The 25,175-nt window shown below is 38.7% G+C and overlaps 1 protein-coding gene across 2 annotated transcripts in view; it reads right to left on the reverse strand.

Annotated features, from left to right (window-relative positions):
- JAM2 (junctional adhesion molecule 2) overlaps positions 1-25,175 on the reverse strand; it is a 72,448-nt gene that overhangs the window by 24,952 nt on the left and 22,321 nt on the right. For both annotated transcript variants that reach the window (XM_022574226.2, XM_089910366.1), the window contains exons 2-3: positions 8,327-8,392; positions 1,082-1,189 (exon numbers count right to left, since the gene is read on the reverse strand). In XM_022574226.2, coding sequence (XP_022429934.1) covers positions 1,082-1,189; positions 8,327-8,392 — 174 coding nt within the window. The remainder of the gene's footprint in view (positions 1-1,081; positions 1,190-8,326; positions 8,393-25,175) is intronic.

Here is a 25,175-nt window from a genome sequence, read left to right on the forward strand (position 1 = left end):
TTATGTGTGGTGGCTGGCATGATACTGCCACAAAAAAGAAGGTGAGGGGTTCTTTAAAAACATTCTTTGGATTAGTTTTTGATAGTAATTTGTGCGGAATTAAAATAGTGTTTTGTATCACGTTAGATTAGCATTACAGAAAATTCAAGTAAAGACAGCTGTGCTATTAGTACTCTGCTGCCCGTAATCCTATCTTAACAGGTAAGAACCACAGGGATATTTTAAATTTTCTATGAACTTTAAACATTTGCTCACTTGTTTAATTCTTTAAAATTAAAGTAAAACGTATTTTAAAATAATAACCTGTTTATTATACTTAAGTTATATTTCCAACTTTTTAAATAATTATAATGGAAAATTTCAAGCATGCACAAAATTAGAGAGTATAGTAAAATGAACCTCAACAAACCATCACCCAACTGTAATTTTAATCAATGCTACGCTTGTCTTACTACATCTGCACCTTTAACCACTGGATTATTTTGAACTAAATCCCAGACACCATTGCATTTTATCTATCATTACCAATACTTTAAATTAAAAGCTCACTATATATTCAACAAGAAGGATACGGAGTATAAAGAAATGTATAACAATAAAAAATGTAAAAAAGAAAGCACTGGATAAGGGTAGCTGTATTTACCTTCCCCTAAGTCTTAACTCCCTAAACTTCTCAGTGATGGCCTTGCTTTCTCAATGGTGATATGGAAATAGGGTAAAGTTACTACAATTGAGCAGTGACCCTCCATCCCAACCCCACACCATCTTTTCTTCCTTTCCCGCAAGAGTTTAATCTACTGGGCCCCAAGAACAATTGCATCTTACATCCTCTAGAAGTGAGGTGAGAAATGAGGGGTCCAGGGCCTCCATGGAGTTCGTGCATGGAGGTGAACTTCTTCTGTTCCCTGTCCTCTGTTTTTGTGGTTGTTGTGTTTTGGGTCTCAGTCTCTATTGGTTTCATCTCACACTTAGAGAAACACATTCTCAGTCATCAGCCATGTCCTGCCCTCATTGGTTAATTAAAGGACCTGGGGTATTTGGTGCTCTCTTGCTCTCACCTTATCGAGTCCCAGCATCTTACCTTGAAGAGCCTGTTGATAGTAGACAAAGGAGACACTGCGCCCCAGTTTCTTCCACTCCAATCTGGAGGAAATGGTCTTCTTTGGGTATTTACAGGCTAAAATAACCTCTAGGAACAAAAACAAAAATACTTTTTAAAAAAATTGTCCCTCTGAAATAATATTTTACTTAATTAATAAATTTTTAACATCCTTAAATTATTATTTTATCCATTCATTCATTTATTTATTCATAAATTTCCTCAACAGTTACCATGTTGGCTTAATTCAAAGATGAATTGAAAGCATTATGATTATTTCACAAAATAATTTTGTGACACTATGCTACTTTCCCTAGTTCTTGAGCTTCAGTTATCATCTGGAAAATAAGATAGTATCTCATAGAGTTGTTGAGTCTTAATATACAATAATATATGCAAAGCATACATGCCTGGACATAGTAAGTCTTTAAAAATGGCAGCTATGATTAATTATTTATCTTTTTCTTCCCCATCTCAGTCTTCAAGGAGTTTACAGTCTGGTAGAAGAGACAAATAAGACAGTGTAATTTCAGTCCAAGGTGATGAGTGCCAGGATGGAGGTAAATAGTGGATGCTTCACACCTACTGCCTAAGAAAGGCACTTAGCCCAGCCCAGGCCATGCTATGGAACCCCAAATGGTCCCTCAACACGCTACATCCTCACTCAGATCCCTTTTTTGATAACCTTCTCTGAAAATACATTAATACACACCCAATATGGTCTCCTAATAAATCATTGACTCCCACCCCCTCACCTCAATCCAGAAAAATTATTCAAAGATTTCATCTTGGCATCAGGTTTAACTGCCTCAATGTAGCTCACTAAGGTTACTTTACCACGGGCAATTTACTGCACTTATGTCATTAAAGAATTCCTGGAACTACCCAAGGAGCCCCCTCTTTTAACTGTCCAAACAAGATGACGGACGGAAGAAAAACCCAGGGCTTGCCTGCCAACTACTTCAAGTTGCCAAATGGAAACCTCTAGTTCTAACTTTTTTTTTTGCGGTACGCGGGCCTCTCTCTGTTGTGGCCTCTCCCGTTGCGGGGCACAGGCTCCGGACGCGCAGGCTCAGCGGCCATGGCTCACGGGCCCAGCCGCTCCGCGGTATGTGGGATCTTCCCGAACTGGGGCACGAACTCGTGTCCCCTGCATCGGCAGGCGGACTCTCAACCACTGTGCCACCAGGGAAGCCCTAGTTCTAACTATTTTTAAAGTATGTTTCAGCCAGCTCTCCGGAGTGTCAACTTCATATTTTTTTTAAGTTTTTATTTTATATTGGAATATAGTTGATTTACAATGTTGTGTTAGTTTCAGGTGTACTGCAAAGTGATTCAGGTATACATGTACATATAACCATTATTTTTCAGATTCTTTTCCCATATAGGTTATTACAGAGTACTGGGCAGAGTTCCCTCAACTTCATATTTCTGAAACTTTTTTTCCTCCACAATGCATACAGTTTGAGCTAAAAAACACAGTATCTTTGACTAGAAGAGAAACTATGTTAAAATCCTTCTCATACCTCTGATTTTGATGTTAAGCAGACTTAATGCCGTTAAAAAAATAATTCAGGATATTACATGACATGGTAGATTAGAAAGCAATACTTATAATATTTTTCCCAGGTTTTATTAAAAGTATACACATAGATATGGACAAAAAGCCTGTATGAATATGTATGAAAATATTAACCCAGTGATGATTTCTGTGTGACAGAATTATGATTTTTCTGTTAAAATGTAGTTTCTAATTTTTTTTTTAGTTTCACACACATTGCCAAAAATATAGAAATAGAATAACAGGTAATGGAAGATAGAAAGTAGGATAGAGAAAAGAAAGACAAGGGAAAAAATCCAAAATTTTTTTTTAAGGATGCCTAGGTTTTTTTTTTTTTTGGGAATGCCTAGTTTTAAAAGGTTTTATGTTACAAACAGACATCATTTTACAGGCATGTTTACAATTATGCTACACAGACAAATGTGTGCCGAGGGACTTGTCTGAGGAAACATGGCTCTGTTCTGTTGATTAAGGAGAATGGGTGGTGGCCTTCCGGAGTCTTGAGCTCTAGATAGGTTTCCTTCCCGTATTTTGTTGAGTTTCCAGCAATTAAGCACACACCCACACTCATTTTTAGCTCACACTCCTAGGTCTTAGGAATAAATTTACACTCAAATAATCATATTGTTTCACATATTTAACTGGACACACACACACACACACACACACACACACACACTCCTTTTGGTGAATTCTTCCTGATTTCTATACTCATTACTCTATGGAAAACCTCTGCAGAAATTATGTTAAAAATGTAACCAATGGTTTTCTTAAGTGAAGTGACTCCACTCCAGCCTCAATCTCATTGACCATATAAAATGTGGAGAAATGGTCTATGCAATTTGTCCAAAATATATTGAGTATTTACTGTGTGTCCAGCATTGTTCTTGAGCGATAGCAGTGAGCAAAACAAAGATCCCTCCCCTTTGGGATCTTACAATTTGCAGGGGGTCAGACACACAAGAAACATCACGAAGTGAATTATATAGTACGTTAAGAGGTCATGAGTGCTATGAAAATAAGAGTAGATCAGAGTACAGGAAGTTTGGGAATCTGGGGAATGGGGGTGCAGTTTTAAAAAAATAGAGTAGTCAGAGTTCACCTCATTTAGAAGGTGATAATTAACCAAAGACTTAAAAGAGGGAATTTGAATTTTTGAATTTCCTGGAATCTGAATTTCGCCTTGTGGTTCTTTGGGAGTGTTCCAAGCAGGGGAACACCTTGACCTCAAAAACTGTGAGAAACAGTAAATCTACTGAATCATGGGGCCAACATCTGAGGATAAAGAACCAAGTGAACTGAGAAGCTAACTACCATGGACTCGCCTCTCTCTTTTCAGCCCAAATTCAACATTCATGGCCAGCATAATTTTCTGTGTCTAGCCCTCGGCATTATTATGCCATAATATAGTAGTTTAAGGCACAGGCTTTGAAGTTAGACCTCTGCCATAAACCAGATGTGTGATATTGAGCAAATTATTTAACTTTTTAAAAAAAAGATGTGATTGTGTTCACATCTGTAAAATGACAAGAACAACATTACTCATCTTGCAAAGCTGTGGTAAAGATTAAATGAGATAATATATTTACATACTTGGGTGTACATGGTACTCTGTATATAGTCCATGTTCCATAAATGGTTATTATTACTTTTACCCATGAGGCACTTCTCTTACTTGTAGTTGTAAGCTTGCCTTGGCATGGTAGAAATCCATACTTAATACCATCATAAATCTACCCCCAAATTACTCAGATTTGAGCTAAAGTGTTTCCTGTGTTTGAGACAGTAAAGAAAATAATATAGACATAAATCATACTTTCTCAAAGCAAGGCATATTAGAACAGAAAAATGCACCAAGTTTTTCTATTAAGATGATTATTACATTGCCAAAAATATCTGTTCCAGTTTGGATTGAGAAAAGATAATTCTTTGTTTGGAAAAAGCATTTGTTCAACATGTAGCAAAATAATCACTTTAAGGAATCACACAGCTAGAATCACTGTGAATTTTAATTTTTCTAAGATTCTGTATTGCTGACTCTTGTTTGATTTCATTCTCTGTGCTCAAGTTAAAAATCATCAAAATCTTACATAATGCAAGAAGAGAAGGTATACTACCAAAGTAGTTCTGGAGAATTACCATAAATTATTACTTCTGGGGAGAAAAGCATGCTATTAAACTCTGATTTATTCCTCTCAGGGTCGTGGTCTCTGCATAAGGCTGCTCATGTAACTTACAAGCCTGGCAGAGCAGCGCTCACTTTACTCTCATTCTGCTTTTGGCATCGCTATGGGAGGTGATACAGAAAAGCAGTACTGAAAAGAAGGAATTAATTAATTCATGATTGTTTGACATCATAGAGACAAGAGACAAAAAACTGAATGAATTGGGGGGGACACACATATACACAAATCATAAAATATTTTAGTACAACTCAACAACAAAAAAACAAACAACCCAATCAAAAAATAGGCAGAAGACCTAAATACACACTTCTCCAAAGAAGACATACAGATGGCCAAGAGGCACATGAAAGATGCTCAATATTGTTAATCATTAGAGAAATGCAAATCAGAACTACAATGAGGTGTCATCTCACACTGGTCAGAATGACCATCATTAAAATGTCTACAAATAACAAATGCTGGAGAGGGTGTGGAGAAAAGGGAACCCTCTTGCACTGTTGGTGGGAATGTAAGCTCGTGCAGCCATTACAGAAAGCAGTATGGAGGTCCCTCAGAAAACTAAAAATAGAATTACCATATGATCCAGCAATCCCATTCCTGGGCATATATCCCGACAAAACTATAATTTAAAAAGATACATGCACCCCTATGCTCATAGCAGCACTATTCACAAGAGCCAACACATGGAAACAACCTAAATGTCCATCGACAGATGAATGGATAAAGAAGATGTGGTACATATATACAGTGGAATACTAACTACTCAGCCATGAAAAAAAAAAAAGCCATTTACAGGGGGCTTCCCTGGTAGCGCATTGGTTAAGAATCTGCCCGCCAATGCAGGGGACATGGGTTCAAGCCCTGGTCTGGGAAGATGCCACATGCTGCAGAGCAACTAAGCCTATGCACCACAACTACTGAGCCTGCACTCTGGAGCCCGTGAGCCACAACTACTGAACCCAGGTGCCACAACTACTGAAGCCCACGTGCTCTGAAACAAGAGAAGCCACTGCAATGAGAAGCCCGCGCACTGCAACGAAGAGTAGCCCCCGCTCGCTGCAACCAGAGAAAAGCCTGCGCGCAGCAACAAAGACCCGACACAGCCAAAAATAAAATCAATAAATTAAAAAAAAGAAAAAGCCATTTGCAGCAACACGGATGCCGCTAGAGATTATCATACTAAGTGAAGTAAGTCAGAAAGAGAAAGACAAATACCATATGATATCACTTATATGTGGAATCTAAAATATGACACAAATGAACCTATCTAAAAAACAGAAACAGACTCACAGACATAGAGAACAGACTTGTGGTTGCCAAGGGGGAGGGAAGGTGGGGGAGGATAGACTGGGAGATTAGGGTTAGTAGATGCAAATTATTACATATAGAATGGATGGACAACAAGGTCCTACAACAAGGTATAGCACAGGGAACTATATTCAATGTCCTGGGATAAACTGTAATGGAAAAGAATATAAAAAAGAATGTATAATGTACATATGCATAACCAACCGAGTCACTTTGCTGTGCAACAGAAATTAACACAACATTGTAAATCAACTATACTTCAATTTAAAAAAGTAAAAACAAAAAAAATATTTTATACTTTAAGTAAAATTAAGTTACTGCATAAAATATCCTAAAAGTGAAATGTTGAAGAAGATAGATAGAAATTTATTTTTGCTTTATGGAAAGCCAAGTTGGAATGATTGGAGCACATATAAAATAGAATCAAAGTGTAATTTTTAATTAAAAGGAGCAGAGGCGAGATTAAAAAAATAGAAAATACTTACTTGGGAGTAAATAAGACTAACATTTGATTGCAATAAACATAGAAGGATTTTCTATTTCCTATCTGTAGAAGGATTTATTTTAAAAATAAAACACACATTTTAAAGTGATGTAAAAATGGTACAGGGTTTTAGTTTAAAGTGTTGGAAATGCTTTGAAACTAGACAGAGGTGGTGGTCACACAACATTGTGGATATAATAAATGACACTTAATTGTTCACTTTAACATCGTGAATTTTATGTTATGTGAATTTCACCTTAATACATTTTTTTAAAGTAATGTAAGACTAAAGAATATACTTATGGCATCCTAATTCAGATATCATGGCGTAGGGCCTGGGGAGGCAGGGATGAATATCCACGGTATCCCGCTGGACCCAACAGTAAGATCCTCCAGAGAAGTAAAAAGTGAGAGAAATTAACTTCGTTTCCTTTGTCCCACATGGATATCCTGCTCCATCTTTTCCTCTCACTGTGCTCACTCATTGGCTTTTCCAGTCTCCTTTTTGGCATCTCACCCAGCCGTGTTTGTCTTCCCTATAAGTACTCCATAGTCCCAAATTACTACCAATCATTAATTTCTTTTTCCCACCTCTCCCCATTTAAAACTACGTCATGATAAAGAGTGTTTTATTAGCTTAATCATGTAAAATATTAGGACTTCAAAGAACCTGAATAACCTAAATAATTATTTAAGTGAATGACTGATTCACTGATTCTTATTATAGCATATTATTATTTAACAAGCACATATAACTTACTCTATGCCAGGCATGACTGGTTAAATACTAGATAATTTAATTCTTCTCACATCAGGCCCCCTTTTTAAATCTTCTTCTCTTTACTCCAAACCTATCTCTCTCCAACTGCAGGAAACTAAGACATGCCTAAAGAAAAGGGATCAGACATTTGAAATCAGTTTCTTAAATGTTTATGGTCTAAAGAAGCATCACATTTAAGAAACAGTAATTTTTCAGGTTGCCCAGTATTATTAATGTGTTCTAGGCAAAAACCCTTCAGAGAAGTAGTAGATAGTCAACATTTGAAGTAAATTTATAAAGGCTCATAATTCTTTTTGGTTATTAGATCCTTAAAAAAATTTTAATTGTTATAAAATATACGTAACTTAAAATTTACCTTCTTAATGATTTTTACTGTACAGTTCAGTAGTGTTACATACATTCACATTGCTGTGCAAGCAATCTCCAGAACTTTTTCATCTTGCAAAATTGAAACTTTACACCTGTTAAATACCAACTCCTCCCTTATAAATATTTTAAGAGGCTAAAATAAATAGCAAAATGATACCCCAACAATAGGCTATATTAACGTTCTCTTAAATACATAGAGTGGGGTTTGCAGTGTTAATTCCCATTTACCAAATTTAGCTGACTGGAAACTTTGCAAGATCTCCTTCTCCCAGTTTTACAAATTAGATTTGATTTGTTGCAGATACTTTACATAATGAGACATTCTTTGTACATCAGGTCTCTCGCGGAATGTCCAAAATTTCTACTGAGGAGGTGGAGAAAGGGTTCTCAAGGGGGAAACAGAAGGGAGCAGCATTTCAGCAGGGGAGTTAGCGTGAAGTGAGACTGAGGTTCCTGACAAACAGAAAGGCACTAACGTGTGTCATCTCTGTGAGTTATTTCAACAATACAGACCGTGAAAATCAGTAAGGTACTCTACCTTGATACTCTATTGCTGTGACTACTTGATGATCTTTTGAGGCCGAGAATCCATAGGCCTTATGATCTGAAAGATGAAAACAGATAGGATAATTAAAATAGTGCAAAAGGCCATTTTCAAATGTTTGAATGGGATGCCATATTAAAGAAAACTAGCCTGAAGTTTGGTGACAGTTTCACACAATTCATAACACATAAGTTTTAAAGTATCAAAATAGGAAAAGCTCAGGCAAACTATACATTTTTTCCATTTTCTATATTGTGGTTTTGCCCTTTAAGCATTTCCCAAAGCAGAACTCATGCATCTATTTGCGCCCCTCCCCGCTGCTGCCCCCCCAGACAACACACTCTCACCAGCTCAACTGTTAAACAAGAGTTTATGTCCTTAATTCAGCCTAACGTGCGATCTAGTACTGTCACAAGTATTGCCCCCTGCAAATAAAAGCTAATTATTTTTAGTGCTTTATGAACTTATCCCTGACTATACCTATATCATATAGAAATGAGTCATTCAACGTATTTACTATGAAATGTACATAGTACATACATAGTCTGTACATGATATATACATAGTATATATGTACATAGTATATACATAATATATAATGATTATAAACTTTGTGTAATAAAGGTCTGATAAAAAATGTAAGCAGAACACTTTTGTTATCCCCCTAAACAGTTCCATGATTTTCCAATCCTGGAAAAATCACTGATCTATAAGACTGAAACCCCTAATGGGATCTGATATGATGATGGTGGTGTTGATGATGGTGACTGATGGTGGCGATATTATCAGTTTCCCCACCTGATGAAATCCACATTTTTTTCAGGTGGGGAAATTGAGGCACTGAGAGGCTAAGAAACTTGGCCAAGGTTATATTAGTAGTAAGTGGTGGATCTGGGATTTTAACTTACCTAAATTATACCCGAAGCCCACATTGTTTATTACTGTTCTATACTGGGCCTCACATCACGTTCCTCCCAAGCTGAACTATGAGGAAGGACAGCAGATTAACAAAGGTGCCTGGTGGAAAAGTCCACTGGTCTAATGAAGATGGCATAGGTTGAGAAATTGGTGGTAATAAGCAAGGCAAGGACTGGCTCAGAAGAATGACAGGAAGGTGGAAGCTAAGAGACTATGACTGGAGAAGTAGAACACTAAGGTAATCTCAGAGGAAAGCTCTAGATAAAGCCTTCTCAATGTTGACACTATTGACATTTGAGACTAGATCATTCTTTGTTGTGGGAGGCTGTCCTGTGCATTGTAGGATGCTTTGCAGTATCACCTGCTTCTACCCACCAGATGCCAGTAGCATCCCTACCCCCCTACCCCAAGTCATGACAACCAAAAATGTTCCTAGATATTGCCAAATGTCCCCTGAGTGTAGGATGGGGAAGTCCTACCTGGTTGAGAACCACTGCTCTAGACTTACAGCTAGGCTGGTTTGACAACCCAGGAATAGACTTAAGGAGGGCAAGGAACCATGAGTTCAAGGATTTGGAAAGTTCCTATAAGATCAGAATTTCTTAACTATGAAATAATTTATTACACTTTTGTGAAGGAGAGAAAAATCCTTCATATGACATGGCATCTTATCTTTCAATCATTTATCTATAAGTACATTGACATGTAAATGAATCTTTCACTGTGCCAGATTTTATCACTCCTGAAGAATACATGCTATTCTGGATAAATTTTTCTTTTTTCCTTTCTCTCTTCTCTCGGAAACCTGGACAGCAAATCTAATTGTGAAATTAAAAATCTCAAAAAACTATAAACCTCAAATGCCTAGCTCAACTGTTCAACATTGTTTAACTATTCAGGTTCTACATATCTCTAAATTGCAAACATCTTCACTAAGGAAACTGGCCAATCTATGTGAAGAATGTAGGCCTGAACTGATCCTTTTTACTGCCCTTGTAAATATATTTGTATAAAGCAGTAACCCACTTGGCTCAGTCTTAGAGAGGTATTGGAGCCACCAAAGAGTAATTTCAAAATAACTCTTTTGCTTGCATATTTCAAAAACCATGAAGGGGTCCAAGAAATCTTTTAAAATACTCTATTTTCCCTTTTCCATGTACTTTTGTCACATACTAGAATATGTCCCATAGTCCTCTGAACCGCTCCCCCCCAGCCCCTCATGCCTTTCTTTTCCAGCTTCTCCTCTCCTGCCTCAATTTTATTTTGTAGAGTCCAAAAGGAGGGTTTGGATTTTCAGAGAGCAGAGGAAGGGAAGAGACTAAGCTGGCCAAGCCAGAATCCTCTTAAGTGAGCTGGAGAAAAGTTAGGGTCTCATGGGTCCTTGTGCATTACACCCACGTCTAAATGACATGATCGCTGAATGTTTTTCCTGTGATTCTGATTCTAAACCACTATTCTGTGAAACTTTCGAAGTACACTTTGAAAGAGTCTCTTTTCTCCTTTAGAAATGTGTAAATTAGTGTGCTCAGAGAAGTTCCAATTATGACTGGCATTTCTCATGACTTTTGAACTATTTTAGTGTACTTTTTAGACAAAACAATGAAGATTCATATTCCCTAGAAATCAGTTGAGAGGACAATGTTCGCAAAATAGGAAAAGATAATCTTTGTTCCCTTCACATCATGTCTTTGAACTTTTCAAACACCACATTGCCTACTGAGAATGTTTATTTTCTTTAGGAGTCTTGGGCCTTCTTTCATTTGAGGCAAACATTAGTCCAATCTGAGACTGGAAGATTTAGGACCAGATTGAATCATCTTTCCCTTTTCCTTTTTTTAAAAAAATTAATAATTAATTAATTTTGGCTGCGTTGGGTCTTTGTTGCTGCGTGCGGGCTTTCTCTAGTTGTGGTGAGTGGGGTCTACTCTTTGTTGCGGTGCACAGGCTTCTCATTGCGGTGTCTTCTCTTGTTGCAGTTGCTGAGCACGGGTTCTAGGCGTGCAGGCTTCAGTAGCTGTGGCACGCAGGCTCAGTAGTTGTGGCACACGGGCTTAGTTGCTCCGTGGCATGTGGGATCTTCCTGGACCAGGGATCAAACCCGTGTCCCCTGCATTGGCAGGCAGACTCTTAACCACTGTGCCACCAGGGAAGTCTCTCTTCCCTTTTCTCAGTTCCAGTTTTCTACTTGCTAAAACTTCCTTTGAGAATTATTTCTTTAATTTTCAAAAATCACTTTTAAAGTTCTATGGAAAATAACAGCTGTTAACTTCAGGAATTTTATTAATTCCCTCATAACTTTTGTATGTATATATTTGAATAGAAAAAAAATGTGTCTCAGACAAGGAAAAAGAAAGGATTGGTTGAATTGCAAAAGCTATGAAGGCAAAAAAATTATAACGGGGCTTAGTACTATTAAATTAATGAATAGATAGCATTTCTTGGTAGGCTGAATATTTCCTTCAATGATTTTAAGCATCTTCTCCTAGCTGTCTTGCTTCCTCTAATTCCATTTACTTCAAGGTTTGCCTTTAATTAAGTAAAAATATTTTTTAAAGTGTAGTCACTTACGTTGAACTTATTTAAACAGAAAGCTCTAAATCTTAAAAAATATATATAAGATTTCTACTGTTTTCCAGCCTAAGTCTTCAAATTCAGTTTTATTTTTCTAACTTGAACCCAATAACTCTATTTATGAAAACAAAATGTTTTGTATCACTATTTCACTAGCAGATGTTAGGAATAGGATCTGTTGGCCGTATTCTTTTTTTTTTTTTTAATATATTTATTTATTTATTTAATTTATTTACTTTTGGCTGTGTTGGGTCTTCGTTGCTGCACACGGGCATTCTCTAGTTGCGGCGAGCAGGGGCTACTCTTCGTTGCTGTGTGCAGGCTTCTCACTGAGGTGGCTTCTCTTGTTGTGGAGCAGGGGCTCTAGGTGCGTGGGCTTCAGTAATTGTGGCACACGGCCTCAGTAGTTGTGGCGCACAGGCTCAGTTGCTCCGTGGCATGTGGGATCTTCCCAGACCAGGGCTCGAGCTGTGTCCCCTGCATTGGCAGGCTGCTGGCTGGTTTCTTGAACTGATTTTCTTTCTTCACTTTTCTTGAGTAAGTTAAGTAGAAAAATAAACAAAAACTTGTCATGTAGGGCCGCTGGTTAAGGTCAAAAATTGTTTTAAACCTAGTTACAAAACGTCTTTCATAGCTATGGATATGTTCCAAAATCACTGGCAGTTCATAAAATGAGATTAAGAGATGATTATTTCAATAACTTCTAAATCTCCAAGTCAAGTAATTCCTAGTCAAATAAAACCTTTGTGATTCTTCCCCCCCCCACTGTAAGAATGAAAGTTCTTATATGTCTATCACCCGTCTAAAATAATTTGGTTTGACTAAGAATAAATATGTATTCACACTATCACAACTTAAAAATTTACTATAAAAGTGTTATTTAAGTGAATACTTTTCATTGAAAACATGATTAGGAAAAACTGATATGTTACAGAGGTTTTGTTTGTTTTAAAAATACATTAGAGAGGACTTCCCTGGTGGCGCAGTGGTTAAGAATCTGCCTGCCAATGCAGGGGACACGGGTTCGAGCCCTGGTCTGGGAAGATCCCACATGCCGTGGAGCAACTAAGCCCGTGAGCCACAACTACTGAAGCCTGCGCGCCTAGAGCCTGTGCTCCACAAAAGAAGCCACCACAGTGAGAAGCCCGCGCACCACAACAAAGAGTAGCCCCTGCTCGCCACAACTAGAGAAATCCCGCGTCCAGCAACGAAGACCCAATGCAGCCAAAAATAAATAAGGACTAATAACTAACTAGTAAGGACCTACTGTATACCACAGGGAACTCTACTCAATTCTCTGTAATGACCTATATGGGAAAAGAATCTAAAAAAGAGTGTATATACGTATATGTATAACTGATTCACTTTGCTGTACTCCTGAAACTAACACAGTATTGTAAATCAACTATACCCTAATAAAAAAATTTTTTTAAGTACATTAGAGAGAATACCGTGCATAAAAGCAAGTCATAAAAACTGTGTGTATAAATTATTTCATAAGTTTTCAAAAATAAAAATTAATAGCCATGTGTTTTCTTTTTTAAAATTTATTTATATTATTTTTTGGGGGGCTGCATTGGGTCTTCGTTGCTGCATGCGGGCTTTCTCTAGTTGCGGCGAGCGGGGGCTACTCTTTGTCGCGGTGCGCGGGCTTCTCATTGCAGTGGTTTCTCATTGCGGTGGCTTCTCTTGTTGTGGAACATGGGCTCTAGGTGTGCAGGCTTCAGTAGTTGGGGCACACGGCCTCAGCAGTTGTGCCTCTCGGGTTCAGTAGTTGTGGCTCGCGGGCTCTAGAGCACAGGCTCAGTAGTCGTGGTGCAAGGGCTTAGTTGCTCCGCAGCATGTGGGATCTTCCTGGACCAGGGCTTGAACCCATGTCCCATGCATTGGCAGGTGGATTGTTAACCACTGCGCCACCAGGGAAGCCCTTAGCCATGTCGTTTAACCACTTAAATACAATTATTAGAGTAACAAATATTTTAAAAATCCATAGGGCTAGCAGTAACAATAATACCATCCAGTATTTATGACAGATAAATATTTATATGGATAGAAAGTAACCTAATGAGGTAGGAATTAGGATATATTAGATAATATACTCATCTCTCTTGCTATCCGTCATTCAACCATAATAGGTCATAGAAGGGGAGGGAGAGGGCTTCCCTTGTGGCGCAGTGGTTGAGAGTCCGCTTGCCGATATCAGGGGACACGGGTTCGTGCCCCGGTCCGGGAGGATCCCACATGCCGCAGAGCGGCTGAGCCCATGAGCCATGGCCGCTGAGCCTGCGCGTCCAGAGCCTGTGCTCCGCAACGGGAGAAGCCACAACAGTGAGAGGGCCGCGTACCGCAAACAAAAAATAATAAATAAGGGGAGGGAGAGGAGAGGGCGGAGGAGGGAGAGGAAGGAAGTAAGGGAAAGGGAGAGAGAGACAGACACACAGACGGACACGTTCTTCTAGTCTCGGGCCATTCTGGCCCTTCTTCTTAATGAGACATTGGCATCCTATGTTCAGAGAAAGGGGAGCCACACCAAAGCGCAAGGAGGAATAAAAGATGTGTTTGACTTTGGAGCTACCCATGGCTGATGTCCTGGTGAGTTAGTGATGACCTGAAGAATTTAAGGGTGATTTTGACAATGAATAAATTTTCCCCTTAAGAACCTGGCATCTAACAAAGATGTGACTCCACTCTGTTAATATCCTTATTTGACAGATGTGACAATTGAGAGAGGTTAAGTACCTTGCTCAAGGTCACGACACTAGAAAGCAGGGAAGCCAAGATGTGCATCTACCTACAGATACGTTTAGTCCGGCTCCACAGACCTCCTCCCACCCCACCCCCTCATCCCCCGTTCTCAAATCTGTGCAAGGCATTGGGAGAAATCAGTACCAAACAATGCTACTCTCAGGCACTCTGCAGACAACTTCACATCCACTATCAATCTTTAGGGTTGTAAAAATATTCTTCAGAGAGTTTATAACAAATTGCCATTTTAACAGAGAAAGTGTTAACGGACAGATGTTTATGGTGAATGAATTAATTTGAACAAACTTTGTATATTTGTTATATACTGCACAAAAATTTTATGCTCCCTCCCTTTTCTGATTTTTTAATCATTTGAATACAAGAAGGACAAATGATGCTTTGGCACTAAGTATAAGTTGTTTTCATAAAACTATATGCGTTAGTAAATTTAGGGAAACTTTCACAGTTTTCCGTTACCCAAACCACTGGACGATTCAATTTTTCATGTGATATTTGCAATGAAGTAAATAAATTAACTTCTTACAGTAAAATAAATTCTCAAAAATTTCAAAGAAATGTTCTTCAAGCACATCTTCAAATGTTTAATGGTGGCCAACAGCATCAGAAAGCCATCAGTAGCTGAATTTCTCACCAGATGCTCACCACTAGGACATGAAAGAAGCCCTTTGAGCATTCTGAGATCTTTCTTTGACACTCCCCAAGTGACAACCTCAGCCAAACACAATTTGTTCACCAGTGGCATTGACTATAGATTTTAGATAGACAACAACAGTCAACTCAAATCCAGCAGACTCTCGGACAAGATGAGGAAATGCTATCTTCCAACACTGATGCTAATAGGAATCACATACTCAATGTAAGGCATGGATATTAACCATTCTATGTCCTAATTCGTTCTCCCTAAGATTAAGGTGCCAGAAAACAATGGCCTTAACACTCTGTTAGTGTAAAATAAGAAATCGTTACTAAAGATGTCAAGTATCAAAACAGACAATGGCCACGATACTAAAATGAGAGATAAACCTGAGTGTCTCTCTTCACTAATTGATTTGTAGTCTGGGTTGTGTCTCAGGAACATCCTTAAAATATAGATGGTACATCAGGCTTTGAGAACTTGATGATACTTTAATTTAAGATTATTCATTGCCCTTTAATGCAAAATGATAGTTGCTAATTCTTAAACTTCAATATAGTTTTTCAAGATTAAAAGTCCCACCACCAGCATTCGATAGTTACGTTTCTCAGCAGCAATAAACATACTAATATAATTATCAAATAAACAATTTTTTAGAAGACGTATTGTTAGTCACTTCTCCAGAATTTTGATCAGCTCTGAGCAAAGAGCTAAAACCAAGCTTCTGAATCTGGATTCTGAACTCTGGTTCTGAATCTCTACAATATGCAAATCTGCACAGAAAGTCCTAACAACTGACAACACAGATTATTCAGTGGCTGTTTGGGCCAGGGGACAATGAAATGGTTATTTTACAGTCATTTGATATCTATAAATCCACTGAAGCAACATATGTGAGAAGACAGCTCTTTACCATCTGTTAAGCTCTCTCTATCCCCAACTCTATATAGATGTTTGTTTTAAACTTTCTTTACACTTCAAGAGTTTTATTTCTCCACCTTACTGACTGAATTTCCGGAATCAATAGCAACCGTTTAATGCAGTAAAAGTTATGTTTTGAAAGAGTGAACATGCAGCTATGAATACAAATTGTGTTTTACAGAGACTAGCATAAAAAGTATCAAAAAGATCTCTAATATCACCAGTCTGTTAAATTTATAATCTGCAAATGAAGTTATCTTTGCATTTCTCAAATGAAGATAGTGCACAGCTAATGTTTTCAATCTTTTTCTGAATTAGAAGATCTATAGAATACAATGAATAGACACATAACAGGAGACAGACTGACTGAGTTTAATAAGGCTTAAGCTTTGGGGTCCTCCCTTGCCTGGACACCTCCTAAGGGTCTGGGGGTGAAGTGAAGAGGGCCTAGTAATTTGCACATTTTGTAAAATTTGCAAGGATAAGATTTTTTTGTATAATTTTTCTTAGTGAGAACTCTAATAATCCATCCCGGCACACACTTATGGACTGCTCCTTATAAATGAGTTTATTTAGCTTTCTAAATTTGACCACCCACAATAAAGTGGTCTCCAGGGTCCTGAACTGTCTAATAGTTCAACCTTTAAAATAGTAAGATTTTAAAAAAATTTTTTTAAAAATTAATTTATTTTATTTTTGGCTATGTTGGGTCTTTGTTGCTGTGCGCAGGCTTTTCTCTAGTTGAGGTGAGCAGGGTTACTCTTCGTTGTGGTGTACAGGTTTCTCATTGCAGTGGCTTCTCTTGTTGCGGAGCATGGGCTCTAGGCGCATGGTCTTCAGTAGTTGTGGCACGTGGGGTCAGTAGTTGTGTCTCGTGGGCTCTAGAGCACAGGCTCAGTAGTTGTGGTGCACGGGCTTAGTTGCTCCGCAGCATGTGGGATCTTCCCGGACCAGGGCTCGAACCCATGTCCCCTGCATTGGCAGGCAGATTCTTAGCCACTGAGCCACCAGGGAAGCCCCTAAAACACTAAGATTTTATATGACCAAGTAAATTGTATTCTCTTTCTCAAATTTCAATTCTTAAAATATGAGAGTTGAATAAATTTTAGTTTTTAACTCTCCTGCTGGATGATGATTCATAAAAGCTTTAGCCCTTACATTTCATACATGTGCTATTAATTAAATTCTATTACCATAAATGCTTCCAGAAGAGATCTGAAAACTAAGGGAAAGCTTCCCAGTTTATTGTTGCTTCATGTTTCCTTGATTAATCTTCAGGAAGCCAAAGGAACAAGAACCATTTATTTTGAAGTGCAGAACATGGAAACAATGGCTTGGCGTTGCTTAACTGTCATATTTTACTACTGTCAGGCAAGATTGCTCAGGGTTAGTTACCCTGATTTCTAGGGTGCTCAAATCCAAGAACTATAACTTCCCCTTCCTTTTATTAAAGACAGTTCTCTGACTCATTCTTTTATTTCAAAACTGGTCCTACACATCCAACTGTGAGCTAACACCAGAATGCATTTTTTAGGGCCAGTCAACTAAGCCAATTGAAAGAAATGATTTAATGAACATCTGTGTTATGGACTGAATGTTTGTGTCTCCCCAAAATTAATATGTTGAAATCCTAACCCCCAATGTGATGGTATTAGGAAGTAGGGTTTGGGGGAGGTGATTAGGTCTTGAGGATGCCGTGCCCTCATGAATGGGATTAGTGTCCTTATAAAAGGGACCCCAGAGGGCTTCCCTGGTGGCGCAGTGGTTGAGAGTCCGCCTGCCGATGCAGCGGACACGGGTTCGTGCCCCGGTCCTGGAAGATCCCACATGCCGCGGAGCGGCTGGGCCCGTGAGCCGTGGCCACTGAGCCTGCGTGTCCAGAGCCTGTGCTCCGCAGTAGGAGAGGCCACAGCAGTGAGAAGCCCGTGTACAGAAAAACAAACAAACAAACAAACAAAAAAACAGGGACCCCAGAGAGCACTCTCTCTCTCTCCACCATGTGAGGATACGAGGAGTTGGCAGTCTGTATTATTAGTAAAATCCAAAAAGTCGAAACAAACCAAATGTCCATCAACTGATGAATGGATAAATAAAATGAGGTCTAGCCATACAATGGCATATTATTTGGCAATGAAAAGGAATGAAGTTAAGATAACATGACACAACATGGATAAACTTTGAAAATATTATAAGTGAAAGAAGCCAGTCACAAAGGCCATATATTATGACTCCACTTTTATGAAATTTCCAGCATAGGCAAATCCACAGAGACAGAAAACAGTACGTAGTTGCCAAGGGCTGGGGAGAGTGCCTGTTACAGGTATGGGGTTTCTTTTGGGAGTAATGAAAATCTTTTGGAATTGGATAGTGGTGACAGTTGCACAAATCTGTGAATATGTTAAAATAAAACACTGAATTATCTACTTTAAAAGGGTGAATTGTATGGTATGTGAATTATATCTCAATAAAGCTGTTTAAAAAACAAAACAAAAAAGTATCAGTCTGCAACAAGGAAGCAGGCTCTCACAGACACTGCATCTTCAAACCCATTGATCTTGGACTTTTAGCCTCCAGAACCATGAGAAATAAATGTCTGTTGCTACCCAATCTGTGGTATTTTTGTGATAGCAGCTCAACATAACTAAGGCAATCTGCATGCATTCAAATCAGTGGGGCCTACAGAGCTACATCCTGGAATGGTCGTAAAATGAGTATTAGAGATCCAATTTTTGACCCTTATTCAGATCAAGTATTAAAAAGATGGACAAAGGTATTTGTGTCCAAATACGGCATGCAAAAGTCTAATTGCTGGGACTTCCCTGGTGGTGCAGTGGTTAAAGAATCCACCTGCCAATTCAGGTGACACAGGTTCGAGCCCTGGTCCGGGAAGATCCCACATGCCGCCGAACAACTAAGCCTGTGTGCCATAACTACTGAGCCTGCGCTCTAGAGCCCACAAGCCACAACTACTGATCCCGAGAGCCACAATTACTGAGGCTGCGTGCCACAACTACTGCAGCCCGCACGCCTGGAGCCCATGCTCTGCAACAAGAGAAGCTACCGCAATGAGAAGCCCGCACACCGCAATGAAGAGTAACCCCCGCTCTCCTCAACTAGAGAAAGCCCGTGTGCAGCAATAAAGACCCAACACAGTCAAAACTAAATTTAAAAAAAAAGTCTAATTGCCATAACATAATTCAAGCGAAATGGCTTTGACATCCTGTACAGCATGATGAAGACTGAATTTGTGGCAGAATCAGCGAGATATTTTGAATTATGTAGAGTCAGTCTCAGCATTTCAAGTTTCTGATGAGGAGATATTAGAACTCACTTCTCACCCATGGGGATAAAGAGCTAAATAGTATTGTATCACCAACACCACCACCTTCCACAGGTTGGCTTTTTGACTGAATATCATCCAAAGGCAAACAAAAAGCAACGTTAAGGTCCAGATGGGTGCAGAAAGGGTAGTCTGATCGAAATGTGACCTAAGTCTTTATTCCAGATGAAAAGAGAATCATTCTTTGTCTTCAGGAAGTCAGAACTGACAGAGAGGAAATGAGATCTATCTAGGTTGGAAACCCGTTGCTGTGAATGATTGGTTACTTCGCCTTGGGCAAGCTACAGCCTCAATCTTCTAAACCTTAGTTTCCACTTAGGTAAAATGAAGCTACCAATGTCTTCCTTATAGGTTGTAAAGATTTAATTAAAGTATGTAATTGCTTAGCCTCGATGCTGGCAAGGGTCCAATCTCTACAAACATTTGTTTCTCCTCTCCCTCTCCTCACTCCACATTGTTTTTTATCCAATGTGTTGATGCAAATTTAGTGTTTCATAAATGACTCCATAGTAATCATGTATTAGGATGGACTATAAAAATAGAGAATGAATTTTTAGAGTTATTACTTTTTCTTCCCTTTTAATTAATTAATTAATTAGGCTGCGCAGCTTGCCTTGTGGGATCTCAGTTCCACCACCAGGGACTGAACCCAGGCCATGGCAGTGAAAGCGTCAAATCCTAACCACTAAACTACCAGGGAACTCCTATTTTTCTTCCTTTTCAAAATGACTAGCTTGACTTCTTCATTACAGTGGCTGCCTAGAGAAGGGAAGGCCTAGGTTTAAATTCTTGCTTTGACATATTTGGGACAGTTATAGCCTCTTTGGATTGTGTTTTGTCATTTGTAAAACATGATTTATGATGACACCTTCCCTAACTACCTTAATCTCACAGAATTCATCATACCCTTCTCCTTTATATGCTTTTTGCACTTAACGTCCAGGACAACACACTTGTCTAGGTTTCCTTCTCATGGATCTTATCCTGGGACATCTCCTCTTCTCTGTCTATACTTCCTTCCTTAATGATGTGAACCAAACTCAGGGCATTAAACACTCCCAGATGTTAACAACTCCCAAATACATAGCTCCAGTCTAGGTGTCTCTGCTGAACTCTGGACTCAGATCCAAACGCCTATTCAACCTTGAAGGTTTAACAGACATTTCAAACACTACGTCCAAACCTCATCTTTATTTATGAACCTGCTCCACTTTCCCCACCTCAGATGATTATTCTGGTTGCTCTGGCCAAAAATCTTGCAGTTTTCTTTAATGATTCCACTTCCCAAAGCCCATGCCATATCCAGTTCCTCAGCAAACCCTATTAGCTCTACCTTCAAAATGCATCCAGAAACTGTCCATTCTCACTAATTCCATTGCTACCACTTGATCTGAGCACCACTGCCTCTTGCCTGGATCACTGCAATAAATTCCTGACTGGCCTTCTACGCTATCCTGCTCCTGCAGAATTTAATCTCAACACATACACTAAGGTGATCCTTTGAAATGCTAAATCAGATCGTGGCACCTTGGATTAGTTCTTTATTTCACCAGAGTAAGGGTAAAAGTCCTTCATTGGCCGAGATGGCTCTATACAATTTGGCCTCATTGCCTTTCAGACCTTCTTAACTCTTCCCTCTGAGCTCTGCTCCAGGGACAATGGCCTTCTTCTTCTTCCTCAAAACAGGCCAGGCTCTGTCTATTTCCTCTTCCTGAAAGCCTCTTCCTTCAGAGGTTTACAAAATCCTTCACTTTTTCAAGTTTATTCTCAAAAGATACCTCCTTGATGAAGTCTACTCTGATGACCCTGTTTAATATCACAATCTCACCTGCACCTGACCTTTTCCCTTTCAAACTCCTGCTTCCCTTAATCCTGCTTTGATTTCTCTTTTTTCCATTGAACCTGTCATTCTAACATAGTATATAATGTACTTATGTATTGAGGGCAGGGGCCTTTATTTCTTTATCAATAGCCCAAGGGCTAAGAATAATGCTTGATGTGTAGCAGATACTCAATAAATATTTGCCAAATGAATGGAAATGAATTTAATTATGGAGAAAATGAAAATGGAATATAAAGAGCTATGTTTAATTTTTTAAATTAAGGGATGAGACACACAAGATTAAACAATGAAAAATTTTGAAGCAGCCGATTTGAAACTAAAAACACTTAGTGCATCACTGTGGAGAATCAATTTTCATATTATGCTGCAACAAAAAATTAAACATATTTGATGCGAAAAATGATGAGTCAACTCCTAAAATATCTTTCTGAGTAGTTACCTTAAATGTGATTTTAAATGCCATAAATCACCATTCTTGTTTTAAAAACAACTTTGTCACCTAAAAGTAAATGTAATAAAAAATTCTAATTTTAATAACCACAAAAGTGAGAAGTTTTATCTTTTAAAACAAAATTACTTGCTTTTTAAAAGTTTTGATGTATGATTTAAAATAGCATTGTGATGGTTAATTTTGTGTTGACTTGGCTGTGCCACATCGCCCAGATATGCGGTCAAACATTTTTCTGGATGTTTCCATGAGGCTGTTTTTGGATGAGATTAACATTTAAATTGGTAGACTTTGAGTGAAGCAGATTGCCCTCCATAGTGTGGGTGGGCCTCATCTAATCAGTAGATGTTCTGAATAGAACAAAAGACTGAGCTCCCTCAAGCAAGAAGGAATTATGCCAGCAGACACCCTTGGAACTTGAACTGCAGCATTGGCTCTTCCTTGGTCTCCAGCCTGCTGGCCCACTCTGCAGATTTTGGACTTGCCTGTCTTTTTAATCGCATGAGACAATTCCTTAAAATAAATCTAGATATCTATATATTTATATCTATGTACACACACATATCCTATTGGTTCTGTTTCTCTGGAGAATTCTGACTAATACAAGCATCATAATGAATTACAGTAATAAATTAATTTTGGAGTGTCTAATTTAATACAAGTGTTCTTTTTTTTTTTTTTCTTGCGATACGCGGGCCTCTCACTGTTGTGGCCTCTCCCATCGCAGAGCACAGGCTCCAGACGCGCAGGCTTAGTGGCCATGGCTCACAGGGCCCAGCCGCTCCGCGGCATGTGGAATCTTCCCGGACCGGGGCACGAACCCGTGTCCCCTGCATCGGCAGGCGGACTCTCAACCACTGCGCCACCAGGGAAGCCCAATACAAGTGTTCTTTGTATCTTAGGAGTTCCTTTTGGAGGTTCAGCAATACACTGTAATTTTAAGAAATGTTCCATAATCATTTATGTTCTGAGAAAGCTCATCTAGAATAAACTTACAAAGTCAACCACTCCTCTTTAAACTTTAACAAACACCCTTCTCAGAGCCATGTCTATATCTTCAAGACATGTTTAATTTAATCTTCCTTATTATTTTCACATAAGTCTTCACTTGGAGGTGTGGGCATTAAAATTCTCCACTAAAATTCTTTCCAATCTTCAAGGTCCCTCTTAAGTCTCACCACCTCTAGGAACTTCTCCTGTGAAAGCTCTGAATGATATTTTGACTACCCATGGAACTTTCCTTTCCAATCTACTTTGATAAAATTAAATAGCATTTTATGATTTGGCTCATTTGGTGGCTTTTGTGACACCATTTCCCTCCTGTTTTTTTTTTCTGATGCTCCTTTTCTGTCTCCCATCCCTCAGATTGGCCATTGACTTTTAGCATTTCATAGAAGATGAAGGTTTCATGGTCATAAAGATTTGACAAACATTGGGTTAGCAAGTTAAATCAAAGTTATCTACTGTAGGACTTTACAGAGCTCTTAATATGCTAAGGATTATTGTGACTTTCCAAGGGGGGGATATAATTTATAGTAGAATAAGAGAGAAAAAGTCCAAGAGAAAAGTATGTAGAAGATTGAGAAAAGGCAATCAGAGAAGTAAGAGAAACCAGGAAAGAATGACGTCATGGAAATCAAAGATGGGCAGACTTGCAAGAAGGGAGTATCAACAACGTCTGAAGTCCCAGAGGTCAAGTAAGGTTTTGATGAAAGTAAGCTGTGAATTTAGGATCTAATAATGTTACTGGTGATACAATGATAGCAATTTCAATGGCGTGGGAAGGGCAGTTTGACGCAGGTTGAATGGTCAGTAAAAAATGGAGAAAATAAATATAGAGCATCAATTCAAGATGTTTTACTATAGAATCATGGTGGATCTTTTTCCCTCTCGAAATTGCAGAGACTTGAACATGTCTATAGCCTGTGATAAAAGAGTTAATAATGAAGATAAGTTGAAGATATATGAGATAGGGAATAACTGCTGAAGAAAAGGACCCAATGAGACTAGAAGAATAGCATCATGAGCACAAGCAAAGAATTAGCTTTCGACAGGAGACACTCCACTTCCTTTGATTCAGGAGGGAAATAGCCAAGAATGAATGCAGATGTGGACAAGCTCTCAATTCATCTGCCTCCCTCCTACACGAGTTAGATTCTGAAAACACAATCTGATCATATTTAGCTTCCTTCAGAGGCTTCCCCTTTGCCTTCAGGATGAATTCCAAATTCCTTCAAATGGCCTTTCAGAACTAGTTCCTGTCTTTCAATCTCCCCCTCAATCACTGCCCCCCTCCATACCCTATGTTCAAGTCACCCACCATGGGGCTCCCACTCACGTGGGCTCTTTTCACTCCAAAAGCCTTTGCAGTCTCAAAGGCTCTCTGCCTCAAATTCCTGCTCCTCAATACTCTCCTGAGAAATGCTGAACTTCTCTGTATAATTCAACACCCCGCTGAAATATCAGGAAAGGTAAAGTCTTCACCAGCCCCTTCTGTCCTTCTATACATACTCATCCATTATCCTATCTGACACAGCACTTTTTACGAGCCCTTATGTGTTTATTTTTACAAACTGTCTCTTACATATCTGATTCTTCCATTGGGTAGGGTTGGCACATGGTGATATTAGGAACTGTACCTGTATTGTGCTTAACACACAAAAGGAGATAATTAAATGTCTGTTGTAAACAAGACTGAACATGTTTTGTCTTCAAGTCGGATGTATTGTAAATTTTTTGCAGTATTTTGTATAAACTATATACCTAATGTAAAGCATATTTTAAATATACTATAAACTATATATATACACATATATTTTTAAATTTTATTTATTTATTTATTTACTTTTGGCTGCTTTGGGTCTTCATTGCTGAGTGCAGGCTTTCTCTAGTTGCGGCGAGCAGGGGCTACTCTTCGTTGTGGTGCACAGGCTTCTCCTTCTTGTGGCTTCTCTTGTTGAGGAGCATGGGCTCTAGGCGCGTGGGCTTCAGTAATTGTGGCACGTAGGCTTCAGTAGTTCTGGCTTCCAGGCTCTAGAGCGCAGGCTCAGTAGTTGTGGTGCACAGGCTTAGCTGCTCTGTGGCATGTGGGATCTTCCCAGACCAGGGCTTGAACCCATGTCCCTTGCATTGGCAAGCAGATTCTTAACCACTGTGCCACCAGGGAAGTCCCTAAACTATATATATTTTTAATCTAGCACAATACCTGACATACTAGACCAATGAATAAAACCAGCTGAATTAAAATAAAGTATTAAGCTTTAGTTATATTTTAACATTTCTTTGATTGTATTAAAGGTTTATAGCCTCTTTGTACAAAAATCTAAAATATTGACACTGCATAACTCTAAACTAGCAATACCTTCATTACATATAAAAGGAAAATACTATTTTAGCATATTT

Source organism: Delphinapterus leucas, chromosome 4, assembly GCF_059928025.1.
Source record: "Delphinapterus leucas isolate spDelLeu-1000000601 "Yukka" chromosome 4, BTC_Dleu_Yukka2, whole genome shotgun sequence".
In the NCBI taxonomy this organism is placed as follows: Eukaryota; Metazoa; Chordata; class Mammalia; order Artiodactyla; family Monodontidae; genus Delphinapterus; species Delphinapterus leucas.